Here is a 14312-nt window from a genome sequence, read left to right as displayed (position 1 = left end):
TGTTGATCAGAAATGGCTTTATCCTCTTCTTTCTTATAAAATCTAATTTTTACCCATTACTCTTCAAGCAATGTATTTCATACATTTACAGTATCATTTTCACATTTTTATCCCAACAACTAACTTTCCTGTGAATGAAATAAACCATCTTTATTTTTCTAACAAACGTCTTTATATCTTTATTAATTTAGCAGAAGCTATCTCATCTTTAATTTTCCAGCAACCACCTTTCCCAGACAGTTGTTATTCCTATAGTTTTCAAGATTCAACTTCTTCATTTTGAAACTTGTAGGAGTATATTTCATATATTTTTACCTCTGACATTTTGTTTCATAACCTGCATAATCTATTCCTTTCCAGCAGAAGTTACCAACAACTCCCAAACTAGTTTTTAACTTACCTTGACTTCTCCTGTAGCCACTTTCATAGCTAGCTCTATTACACACCCTGCAGCCATGCGAGAAGCACTAGCAGTATGTAGCTCATTCCATACTGTGTCTGAGTCAACTCCAATTCCTCCACATGACAACATCACAAAGCTTTTGATTGGCAAGTCTGATGCAATGAATGTAGTACAAAATGTTAATAATACATAACAAATAGGTACCTTACAAAGCATAAGTTTATTGTTTGGGAAGTATAAACACCTTTATTAAAGTATCATCAGATACCTTTTAATGTACATTTTTATAACTGCATGCAATATTCTGTAGTTATTGTCTAAATATACTATTGTAATTACTTGTAAAAGGCAGAATAATTTGGAAATACACCTATAAAGCATTTGATTCAACATGAATTCATTGTTAGGTAATATAAAGAGACATTCTTAAATGTTAAAAATAAGTTAACAATAAATGATAGGTTAAACTTTATAACATTAATTACCATCAAAACATGCACTTTTGAAAGAATTATGAAATTTTCTAAAATATAGCCAACAAACAACATTAAAAACTAGCACTGTAAGTATTACTCTCTGTGCAAAAATAATTTTAATTACACAATAAATTATATTTACCCAGTCTGTTCATGTCAAGCTTATGCCTGTTTAATGGATTGGTTCCAAATAACATGGTATATGCTTCACTAAAAATAACATACAAAGTAATTTAAAAACAATAACTATAAAAACACACACCTATAGGTGTTGTACATTCTTGTACTGTGTTTTTATTATATCTTAGTAAAGTGTATTAATATAATAAATAACATGAACAGATCATAATTTTGGCTTGGAAAATAGAATGATTTTGGATGTCTATTATTGTTATTGCTGTTATTGTTCTATACTGAAATAGTTTCTGTTTCAATTATAATACAGTAATGATAATTAATAATTGCAGTTTGAACTGTTATCCAAGTTTGTAAATGAAACTTTGTCCTTCTCTTTTTAAATAAAATTTCATTTACATATACACTGTTGTTTTTTGGTGCAAAGCTAAGTTATAGGCTATCTCCACTCTGTCAGCTATGAGAAAATGAATTGTGGATTTTAAGTTGTAAGTCTGAAACTTATTGAACCATCATGGACTTTTCACAAACTTCTAAGTAAATCTTAATCATAAGTTTGCAAATAAAACTATCTTCTTAAATTTGTAAATACACCCTAATTTCAATTTCCTAAAATACCTTAAACTTTCCAATGTTTGGAATAAAAAATCTTTAATTTTTCTGTCCTTAATTAGTTAGGAATGTCATATATTTCCCAAATAATTGAAATAGTATTTTGTTTATTGAAATTTGAGCAAAGCTACTTGAAAGCTACCAGTGCTACATGTCCATAATTTTAAAGTGACAGACAAGAGGGAAGGTAGTCAGTCAATATTACCCACTACCAACTCTTCAAATACTCTAATGAGTCTAATCAAATAGAGGAATTTGACTGTCACTCTTATAATTCACTTAAGGCTCTAAAGAGCAAAGCAGAATTTGTTTTCTAGTAATAATAGGGTGTGATATAATAAAACAACAGATCTACACTTTGGTATGCTAACCATTAGGCCACTCTCATTAGAAATAATACTTTGAATATGTTGTACTGCATGAATGACAGAATGAATGCATCTTTCAACATTAAAATGTAAAAAAAGTTAAAAAATATTTGCTTGGTAAAATCTGTTATCAAATATATAAAAAGGTAAATCAACCTTTAACTTGTGTTCAGCTTGAATAGAAAGAAAAGTATTTTTGTTGTAAAACAAATTTTTGGCTAATAAGAAGGAAATTTCATAAGCTGTAAATTAGTAGTCAGAAGCTGTCTTTACATTATGAGTTACAATATTAAGTGCCCTATTTAAGCTGAAACTTTCTTTAGTATTATAAGACATACAGACATACCTATGACAGGTCTGGAGCTCCTCTAAGCTAGCTTTTCTGGAGCGTATCCTCTGTGATGAAAAGGAAAAAAAATATTTGGGAAACTCATTCTACGTGTGCAACAGGTCTTATTACACTTGTGTTACTTAATAAATTTATTTTCCATGAATATTTCATTTTTTAAAATAAGAATGTGTAAAACTAGGCTTTAGATAAATAATGAATTATTTTTAAGTGTATGTTGTTTTATTAATCATAATTTTTGCAATGTTTGAAAATAATTTATGTACTTTTTAGTTCTCAAAAGTTAGAGTTAATTAGGACCTGTTAGCATGAGAAAGTTATTTATCAAATACTTTAAGTAACTGCAGTTCAAAATTAGACTTTATATCTACATTTTATTTGAAAACAGCATAAGATAACATAAAAAAGGGTCTAAATAAGATGAAAGAAACATACTTGTTCCATTTTTAAAGCTGAGAGAAAGACATATCTTAGAAATAAACTCAATTCTACACTGCATGTTAAAAAAAATCATCATATCTCTGCTCAAATCAAACTTGCCTCACATTTAGAAACCAGTCCAGTTTCCTGTAGTCGTGCCCAAATACTCTGAAGTCGACCACCATGTTCTGGATGGTAAGAGTTGTCACCACAGATACATTGATGCTTTAACATAAGATTGTCATAAACCAAACCTAATGAAAGAAAAAAGATTCTTATAAAATTAAAATAAATTCAAGATTTAATAAAAATAAACAAAAAATTATGAAGAATATGCCAATTATGGGCATGTAAAGTCAGTTTATTTTGGATATATTACATTACAACTGAAATAGAAATCTTATATAACCCAAGCACTTTCAAAAGGTGGACTTTTCATCTTCAGGGCCAATCTGGGAACCCCTAAGAAGAAAGGTCCCCCTTTTTGAAAGCGCTCAGGTTACAAGGGTTTCTATTTCAGTTTTATCAAGACTTTTTGGACTTGCGTGTTTTTGGATATCATTACATTACAATTAATAGAAATAACTTTACAAGAATACTTTTCTTCATGATAACATTTATCTATCAAATATTACTTGTTTCTTGACTGAACATATTATTTGTCCTTAACAATATTGTGCAATTTAATGTGCCACAAACGTTTCTGCAGGAAATCTCAATACTCTGAGATCTCTTTATTGTTAAAAGCTATATCATTTACACTGAAATGTTTATTTGAGTTCATGTGTATCAATTACCTATAATTGGTGACCTCTATATGTTGTATATCAGTATGGCATCTTTAGGTACTGAAACCTTACCAGAAATTTTAAGAAGATTTACACCTTACTTGTAAAACTGAAAAACCATACTAGAAACTGATCACAGACAAATTAGAAGTTGATTGTTCTACAAATTATCCTTAATGAAAGACAACACTATACATTGTATTCTGAATGATGTGAGAGAACATTTTAAGTATGGTTTAACAGTTTTACCTGCTGTATCACACAATCATATCTGAAGCAACATAATTAGCACATTAAAGAACCAACTGTTCAGTTCATTTTCTTGCTTTGTTCACTTCTATCTGAGATATAGTGATAGCACAGAAGATATTACAAATTGGTACATTAAAAATGAAACTACAGACAGATTTGTTGCCTGAAGCATCCATGCTTCATTAACTGGAAATATGATACAAAAATTACAGAAAATAGAAAATATTATGATGAATTAATCACAACTTGTGAAATAAAAGTACAAATGTGAAAATGTTGAACCTTGCAATATCTTTCACAAATTGAAAGCTTAGAATCTGAAATGATCCACATTCTAAATGCATTAATTAAAGAATATTTTGTTTTTCAATTATTTTCAAATCATGTTCTGTATATGTATGTGTGCATATATTACTTATAACTGGTTGCAGTTGGGACTGAACCTCTATGAGTTGAGAATTTGACCTCCGGTATATTTTCTGTGTTAAGATCAGAAGTGCTGGGGCCACCTGAGTCTTTTGAGCTGAGAGTAGGTGGTAGGTAAAAATAAGTTCCTTCAGTGTCCTAATGCAAGCAAGAAAATTGTATAAGCTCCCCTTCATGATAGAAAATGGGGAAAAATTAACTACCACACGGAGACTGTATAATGACATAATTAATGAAAAAGTAGAAAAAAATACTTGATTTCATATAACATGTATTCACATTGAATATTATAGTTAAACTTTTACCTAAAAAAAGGAAATGAACTATGTTTTTGAGAAAAAAAATTGCTTAGTGTTATCTTTCAAAAGAGAAATTCAATGACCACCTTATCATGTTTTGTCAAAAATCTGTTGATCAAGATTTTATCAGAGTTGATAAAAAAAAAGGGGAGAGGACTTGATCATTAAGCCCATTAAATAGGATCAAACAACATATTATTTTCAAAATGCTTTTCTCATAATTCTCATAGTAACTCTGTTACTTGTTTGAAACCAGAAGTAAGTTATACTTTAGATGTATCATTTGTATGCCACCAATCATATAATACCTGTTTGTTTTTGTTTTTTTGCAAACATATAGCTGTACTGATAAATACATGCATCTCTATACATGAATTAAAGTTACTGAGGGATGGGTTTGCTCTTTAAATAGTTAACAGAAACAACTGAAAATTCAAAGTATATCATAGAAATGTTATTAAAGAATTATAATCCAAATATTAGTTCAAGACAATACATTTTAAATAAAAAGTTTAAATTTAAAAGGAAAACCAAACTACTACTCTATAAAAATAAAAGTGAAAGATGAAAATTAAAAACAAAACAAAACTAACCTGTGGTGAAATTATGGTGTACTGCAACTGGAATTGTACTTTCTTGAGAATTTCCAATGGGACTTAATGTAACCAAAGGACTAGACAGGGCACGTGACAAAGGTCTGACCACATGATGGTGTGGAGTAAAAGCAGAACCTTGAAGAATTAAAAGAAATTAAACTAACTCTTGAAATGTGTAATAAATACTAAGCATTGTAATATAAAACTACTACTCTCTAACCAGGTGTTTTCATATTTTTAGACAGATGTTTAATGCATATCAAAATGCATTTCTCTACATGTTAAAAGTAGTATTGTGTACTTTTAGTTAAGTTTAGTGAACATTAGCTTTTTAACCTTTACAGTTTCATCAGTTAGTAAACAAAGACAACCAAATAATCCAGTCAATTGTATAACTTGACAACTTTACATAGCACTAGAAAACAAAGCCTATTTTAGGCTTCTATAACTTATTGTGCTGTGAGTAAAAATTTACAAGTTATATAAATGTTAAAATACATTATTTTTTCTGTTTTTAAAGTGTGTTTTATGCATAATGTGGGAACCACATAACAAATATTAGAGAAATAAGCAATAGTATTTACTCTTCTATTACTGTAACTCGAGTACAAAAAGAGCTGTTTACACAGTATAAATGCCTAAAAATCAGTAAAAACTTAAGACTGGAAATTCTACAACTCGTTAAAAATGGGAGAATGTAGAAACTGCAAGTAAGATGTCCAGGAGCTTGCCAACATTTCTAAAACAGTAAGGAAAAGTCTAATATATATTACTTGTTTATTACCATATTTAAATCATAAAATTGAGAGATTGATAAGTTTATAAAAAATAGCCTGAATATGTAATAATGAAAAAATTTACCTTCACTTATCTGAAGTGATGACTTTGCCATAATATCCCGCTGTTGTTGAAGAAATTCTTCACGATCACATTGTTGCTTTGCTAGCTCACTGTTTCCTTCATCTTCTTTAGTTCTACGTTCAGTGAGGTCAATAATGTCTGGTGTTGGAGCTTTGGTTGAAGATAGAGGAGCATCTTTCATTTCTTGAGCAACAGCAGCTTCTGTTTCCTCCTCAACATTTTCCACTTGATTCTTGCTGCTTGCTCTGGTTAGCACTGTTTGACGAATATGCTATTAAACAGCAAGGAATGAAGTCATATCTTCAATGTTTGAAATGAATAAGTCATACATCTTAACTGAGTATTTATCACTGAAAGAAGTCTCACTACATGAAGGTCACATCTAATATTTATATAATCTATACAGACTGTACTATTAAGATTCAAACATTCCCCATAATCAATAATTATAAAAAATTTCACATAAAATGAATGCCAAATATTTTCTTACTTGCTTTAATACATTATGTAGCTGCTGATCATACAAATGATGTTTTCTTAAAAATTGCTCATTCTGCTGAGGAGATAAGATGATTCCTTTGGGTTGCAATATAGGGTGTCCCAAAGGAAGTGGAGCTGACTGTGTCCTGCCAAGAGGTCTGTGTATGTTCCTAAATGAACACCATAACATCTAATAGAACACCACAAGATCATATAAAATCATAAAATATAACTGAGTATAAATACTTCCCTAAAGATGGTAGCGAGTTGATGGCCAAAACATAGCATATAAACCAATTAATAATTAGTATCTAGTATTAAAAACAAAATTATCTGATTAACAAATAGACTTTGGTGATTATATAGGTTACTAACCACAATAATAACTGACATCTGATCATCACAAACTTAGCTTAAGTACTTAATACAAAAAGAATGTTGTAAACCAGTTTTGGCATAATATGTAATATTTAACCATTTAAATGGTTCATGAAATTGATCTATGTACCTCCTTTAAATTGATGATTAACATTATTTTAAATAAAAAAAGTTGATGAAATTTTTTATACAGTATCTGATAAAGTCTGCTTAGTAGCTTTTAAACTGAAACAGTCCACAGAAATTATATACCTGTGTAAGCATGCTTGTGCCACTTGAGCATCTGTGATCACATTGCTGGGCATATACATCCCAGGAATGATGGAGGGAGTGCCACAAATCTGAGGAACATGTCCTGAGCTTCTGGCTTGTTCTAAGGTTTTTCTATGCTGCTGAATACAGCTAGGACTTGTTGGAGGAGTGAATTCTCCATCAATCACTGAAATTGGAATGAACACATTACTAATTAATGTTCTTGATAGTTAAAGATAATTCATTTTTATAAACAATTAATAACACATCAATAATTAATTTTTTTATTATTAAATGACCAAAACAGTATCACACAGTTATTTGAAACGTTTGTGAATTCTGGTGTATCATTATTATCTTAACTTGATGTAAGTTTATCTATTAACTATTACCATGTAAAGATTTCCCTCACACATTTTAATTATGCATTTTTTGGTAAAACTGGGAGAAATCTAAATCAGTTATTCTAGTCTACAACTGACTGATGTTTCTTTAACAAGCTTTTTGAAAAATCTTTCTCACAAGAGAGACATTTCTGCAATGACTCTTAAGCATAACAATAGAATACAACTTGAATGTTCTAACTTGTGCTTAAACGAAGTGTAAGCAACATTAGTTGAAATGAATTACTTTCATTAGATGCTACATGAAACACTTGGTATGCCAATGTTGGGCACCTTGATAATCTTTAGATATGGTAACATCCTTGGTAATTTTCAATTTATTTACAGTGCTTCTATATATATAGAATAATAATAGAAACAGTTGACTTTTATCAAAATTCTACAAGGTATGCATAAAGTCTAATGAGGGTCATTTTGTTTGTATGTTGTTTTTTTTAAGTATAACACTGTTATGAATCATGATTCTAAATAAAGATAAATAAGCTGTAATTGTTTAAATGAATGGCAGGGTAAACTGAAAATTGGGTAAGGTAGTTAAACATTTAATATTATATCACTGAACTTAGCAGTAACATACAATGTAAACAGCAGATTCAACAGTGATCTTTGTTTGTGTGAAAATTACATCTGTGTTTCTTATGTTTTAGATTTTGTAACAGTGATGTCATCAAACTGGATCTAACCACGATGAAGCAGTAACATGAAGTACATGTGTGTAAGATTACTGAGTATTTGTAACAGGGCATAAAAATAATCCATAATACAAATTAAATAAAATATAAAACAATGTTTGGTACTTGGGTTTTTTAGCTTGATTAGCAACTTATGGGCTAAAGCTCTAGGTCATAGACCTCAAGAATTCAGATATAATCATTCCTAATTTTGAAACACAGACCAGTCAGCAGCACATGTTGTCAAAGCCAGAGTTTTGTCTGGCTTTGAACTGAATAACAAGATTAAATATCACTCTTATAATCCACCAACAGCTGAAATTGAGGAGCATGCTTGATAGCATCATATTGTAAACTTAAGAACTTTGATCTACAGCTCTCATACTAACTACCAGGCCACACCCACATATAAAAATAAAATCTAACTTCATCAGAAAGAAATTCCTGTACTTGATATTACTAATAAAATGGGCTCTGGCATGGCTAGGTGGGTTAAAGCATTCGACTCGTAATCTGAGGGTTGCGAGTTTGAATCCCTGTCACACCAAACATGCTTGCCCTTTCAGCCACAAGGGCATTATAATGTGATGGTCATTCCCACTATTCAATGCTAAAAGAGTAGCCCAAGAGTTGGTGGTAGCCTTACACTGCTAAATTAGGGGCGGATAGTGCACATAGTCCTCGTGTAGTTTTGTGCAAAATTCAAAAACCAAAAACAAACTAATAAAATGAAAATTATCATAGTCTTAAAAACTTAAACATTAATATTTTCTAATGCTAAATTCAAACAAATATTTAATTAGTATAATAGAAATGTAAAGAATAAAAAATTAATTCCCAACTAAAAGTTTGTGAAAGTTGGAATTTCACTAACTCATTGAATATATCTAAATTTAAGCAGATTAATATAAAATTTAGAGCTGGGTGATTGATTAATCAGTATAATTGATTACCTAATAGCAATGGCAAGTATCACATAAAATAATCACTAAATCAAAATTAGTATTGCTACTTATTTTAACTATCCAAGTAATCAACATATTGGCATTATAATTTTTCACTCTCATTATTGGTTAATTTATTATTGCTTAGTTTAACTGATTAGAGTCATAGTAAAGAAAAATAATAAATTATTATTTCTATTTCTCATTATTTAACCTATCAAAGTCTCAAGTAAGAATAATTCATCAACCGAAAGTAAATAACTACTGATCCTGTAACTTAATTGATAATCAAATTCCACTAGTTACCCAACTCTACAATTCAAATTTATTATAATTTTTATTTTTACTGAGATATAAACAAATTCCTACTGTACCTGGTAAGGAGGGATAAAAAGGAAGAGAAGAGTGTAGCATATGTGATGTTAGAGGTACACCCAATCTTGCTGCAGCCATGGCTCGAACTTGAGCTTCTGACACAGATGAGAGTCCCTTCCCTTCCTAAAGATCAAAACCTCTTCTTTATGATAATCTTACAACACAAAATTAAATAACTTTAAAAGAAACATAAATCACTAAAATAATCTATAATTTCTATTTTAAGAAGTAAAAATACAAACTAAAAATATTTGTATTAGCGAGGTAGCAATTTTAATACACTTGTTTCACCAATCAGGAGTGTTTTTTCTGTCTTTAAATAAGTAATGGAATGAACAACATGCTTTTATTTTCTATAAGTTAAAAGTTTTTAGAACGACTTTTAGAAGAAATATATTATAGGAATTATTACAGTTGTACTACAAACTATTGTGTATCATCATTAGGCTTCTTTGTTTAACAGATGAACATAATATAATGAAAATTGAAACCAATTAAAATGTCAGTAGATAATTAATTTGTTCAACTAGCTGTGGATTTTGTGAAATATATATTGTTCTTGCTCTCATAAATGAAGATGTTCCATCATCTTTCCACCTCTTCCTCATGTGTGCTTTGCTTAATTTCAAGACTGTAATATTAATACCAAACCTCTAATTAAATATCTTTATTAGCTTCAAAACAATATTTCATATAAGCCAAGTTGAAGATAATGATATATTACAAAATTACAAATTAGTCCTTTTTAGGGTCCCAAATAAGAAAAACTCACAAAATACAAACTATAAAGGTAATTCGAGAATAAAACTCCTCACCATTCAAGCATTCAGCTACTTAAACCATTTAAATTCTAGGAGGCCAGAGCCACAGAGGGCTGGATTAACAAACAGGCAGAGTAAGAATTTGTTTATTAGCCCTTGGTGTGAATTAAAACAATTTTTTTTTGTTTAATAACCTTCCACAGATAATTTTTTCAGTTGGAAACTGAAGTATTTTAAAAACAATATATTTAGTCAAATATTGTTTTGACGGGTACAATTTCATTGTAAGAAAAAAAAAAGTTTTTTTTGGTTTTTTTAAATAATTGAGCTCTTAATAACTTTCACCAGGATTTAAACCGTTGATATTTTCATATAGTTTAGGTTACCTTTAAAATTAAGTTAAATGTTAAAAGATCTTGTGTTCTTGGATTCACTATGCTAGGAAAACATGTAGATTCAAGAAATCAATTTAACAAAGATATGAAACCCATTAACCCAAACCCTTTCAAAGGGTGGACTTTTCAGAAGCATTCAACCAGGTTACAGTTTTTTCGTATCTTTGTATTATCTTCTTGAATAGTGTACAATTATGAAAAAAAATTGCTTTAAATATTGCAAATTGAAGAAAAAAAATACCATAAATTAAGTATTTTAACTGTTATTAGTGTTAGTGCTGGAGATTTTATTAATTCTGAGCTACTGTCATACATTTTTTGAAAGAAACAATTAAAGGAATGAAAGCGTTAATTGGTTCAAGTTAGAATAATCTTATTTTATGGTCATAAAAAACAAGATATTTAATAGAAATAATAAATTGTGTTTAAAAACATGTTTAAATAATTTTAAGTGGAACATATATATATATTTTTCTGTATAACTATAAAAACAAGTTCTTGTTTAGAAAAATTTGGGGAATGGTCATAAAAGTACAAATTGTGTAAAACAACCAGTATGAAATAATGTATATACCACAACAACTTTTATATTTTGGTCTTACGATAAAATTTTGAAATATTTATGATGACTAATGTATTTAATTGTGTGTACATCATTACAGATATCCTAAGTGTGTTTGTAATTCTCAAAATATCTTTATACATTGATTTTCCTCAAGCAACTATTTCAGGTCGAAACTTGTGTGTAAGATTAACTAAATATGAAGATAAATAAAACAGCTATTAGTGTACCCACGAAATATTACCTTTACAACTTTTTCAAGCTTGAAACATTATATGTTTATTTTGATAAATGGTGAGATAAAAATAAAATAATTAAATAAAGGCTGGTTTTTTGTATACAAATTTCATTAAAAAATACATGAGTTCAAAAGAGCGTTGCTTTAATTTTACAACAACTCCACTTACTCCTTTTTTTAAATAAAGAAGACATCTGGGCTCTAGATCCTTCTTTACTATAACTACGAGTTTTTTGTTTTGTTTTTTTACATCCTTTTCTGATTGGAGAGTTAGAGTAAAAATACAATCGTCACTTCACAATAGTTTAGTAACCAAATAGTTATTTTTGTAAAATGAGGGACTTCTTTCAACATCTAACAAACAGTTACGGCACAGACGACATAAACAGAAACACGGATAAATAACTGACCAAACTCACACTTGAGCTACTACTTGGTACAGGTGGACGTCCCAGCGTTATGTTCGGCATGGAAGGAGAGGAATATAGTGTTACCTCACTGTTCTGACTTAATATATAAGGTGGACCTGGCTCCTGCAAGTGATACCAATCATACAATCACATATGATCTGCTTATTTTAAATATCTAATGCACCTTTTATAGTTCAACAAACTTAAATATACGTAAGGGGTACTTGTATGAACTTAAATTGAATGACCTAATCAAAATTAAGAAATGATACAACGGAAAATCTGGATTTCGTGATCTTGTATCTCACAAATCTTCCTAGATAATTAAAATTGTCTAATCTTAAATAATAATCCTAAATGATGAACAATTCAAATATACATCATTTACCTTGTATATTCTGCACAACTACGACTTTTGTTAGGGGTAAAACTAATTTTCATGAGATCCTCCTTTGTAACATGTCAAATATACCACATAAAACAACAATTTGTTAATTGTTCCTTTTATGTGACTTTGGTTTAGTATTAGTACAAACTAGTAGATGTTAAATATCACCATTAGAGAAGCATATTTGTATTCATCTTTAAACAAGTTTCAAAATAAATCACGAATCATAAATTTCTCTACTTGTACAATTGAAGTCAAAATATCGAATATTTTTATTTTGTAGCTAAAGTGTATGGTTTCAAATGTTAGAGTAGCAAAAGGAAGAAACAATATTTTACTATAACAACAGCTAAAACGTGCAATATCCTGTTTTCGTCTTGCCTGTCAGTTACGCCAGAGTGTGTGATATTTTGTATATGTTATCTGTCAATGTAACAGTATTCTACGATACCTTGCTGGGTAAATCAGTGTAGCTAAAATGAACAACGTTCTATTATTTCCGTCTGTCAGGGACACCAAAGTGTGTGATATCTCGCATTTTATCTGTCAGTGAAATAATAGTGTTCGATATCCCAATTATCATACTTGGTTCAAAGGTGTAGCCAAAATGAACATCTTCAACTTCAAAAACTGACAGGCTAACAAAAATTCCTTGCTAACTTTTAGCAATACATGTTTGAAAAATTTCATTTTTAAACTGTGTTGTGAAGAAACGTCTCCCGAACATAACTATAATATTACATTTTTTTCTCATTTTGAAAGTAACAAAAAACGTGTGTATAGTATATATGCATATATATATATATCATTCAGGAACTATATGCTAAATACAAATGGACGCTCATAATGTCTTGGCATGGCCAAGTGGTTAAGGCACTTGACTCGTAATCCGAGGGGTGCGAGTTCAAATCACCGTCACACCAAACATGCACGCCCTTTCAGCCGTGGGGGCGTTATAATGTTACAGTCAATCTCACTATTCGTTGGCGGGGGGGGGTGATGACTAGCTGCCTTCCATCTAGTCTTACACTGCTAAATTACGGACGGCTAGCTCAAATACCCATCGTGTAGCTTTGTGCGAAATTCAAAACAAAACAAACGATTACAATGCCAGTGTCGCATGAAAGTATCTAACCCTCTGAATATTCTGGCTCGGCATGGCCAAGCGTGTTAAGGCGTGCGACTCGTAATCTGAGGGTCGCGGGTTCGAATTCCGGTCGCACCAAACGTGCTCGCCCTTTCAGCCGTGGGGGCGTTATAATGTTACAGTCAATCCCACTATTCGTTGATAAAAGAGTAGCCCAAGAGTTGGCGGTGGGTGGTGATGACTAGCTGCCTTCCCTCTAGTCTTACACTGCTAAATTAGGGACGGCTAGCACAGATAGCCCTCGAGTAGTTTTGTGCGAAATTTAAAAACAAACAAACAAATCCTGAATATTCTTATCACTAGCGAACGCTAGCATTTCTCAATCAAGCAACTAAAGGAGAGTCGGTTATATACAAAGTTTTTGGTACCATTAATACATAGCTAGTTATGGTTTTCCTATCTTTTCATAATCTAAAAAGCAAAAGATAGGAACGCTTGTAACGTTTTGAAACATAATTATAAAGTTAAACTTAGATTTTGGTATAGGACTTGTACCTCTTCTTAAAAAATTCCGCAGGTGGATCAGTAGTAAGTTTGTTTACTTATAATAATACCAAAATTAAAGGTTAATTTACATTTGGTAGCTTTGCGCTAAAAAACAACCATCTTTCAAAAATCCCATGTCTGCCCCTACAGTTCATGCTAAAAAAAATCCTATTTTAAAGATATAGCCACAGCGCAGAAAGCTAAATATTTAACAAGTTCTCAGTCTGATACAGTATCGTGATGAAAAAAATCACGCCAGTGGTTCGGTGGAAATAATTCCACAACTTCCGATAACAGTGTCTGTTGGAACATATATAGCAGTTTACTATTTTTAACTGCCTTGTGAAAGGACATAAAAAATTTTGTAGAACATTCTAAAAATCCGCCAATATTCTTGATCTCACATATTTGCAATCGTGGTAATCTTTTCGTTTTT

At 30.4% G+C, this 14312-nt stretch overlaps 1 protein-coding gene across 18 annotated transcripts in view; it reads right to left on the bottom strand.

Moving 5' to 3' along the window:
* The window catches only part of LOC143230309 (histone deacetylase 4-like), a 150027-nt gene that overhangs the window by 17888 nt on the left and 117827 nt on the right, over positions 1–14312 (bottom strand). For 12 of the 18 annotated variants that reach the window (XR_013016381.1, XM_076463595.1, XM_076463597.1 and 9 more), the window contains 10 exons: positions 11856–11978; positions 9489–9612; positions 7096–7282; positions 6476–6635; positions 5986–6256; positions 5122–5259; positions 2884–3017; positions 2341–2390; positions 1022–1089; positions 401–555 (listed from right to left, as the gene is read on the bottom strand). Coding sequence is in view for 17 of the 18 variants with exons in the window: in XM_076463595.1 (XP_076319710.1) it covers positions 401–555; positions 1022–1089; positions 2341–2390; positions 2884–3017; positions 5122–5259; positions 5986–6256; positions 6476–6635; positions 7096–7282; positions 9489–9612; positions 11856–11978 (1410 nt within the window). In the remaining variant the exon portion in view is untranslated. The remainder of the gene's footprint in view (positions 1–400; positions 556–1021; positions 1090–2340; positions 2391–2883; positions 3018–5121; positions 5260–5985; positions 6257–6475; positions 6636–7095; positions 7283–9488; positions 9613–11855; positions 11979–14312) is intronic. The other 6 variants (XM_076463599.1, XM_076463606.1, XM_076463598.1 and 3 more) reach the window with 1 other exon arrangement.

Source organism: Tachypleus tridentatus, chromosome 10 (assembly GCF_004210375.1).
Source record: "Tachypleus tridentatus isolate NWPU-2018 chromosome 10, ASM421037v1, whole genome shotgun sequence".
Classification (NCBI taxonomy): Eukaryota; Metazoa; Arthropoda; class Merostomata; order Xiphosura; family Limulidae; genus Tachypleus; species Tachypleus tridentatus.
The sequence above is the reverse complement of the archived record's forward strand: the minus strand, read 5'-3'. Positions and strand labels throughout refer to the sequence as shown.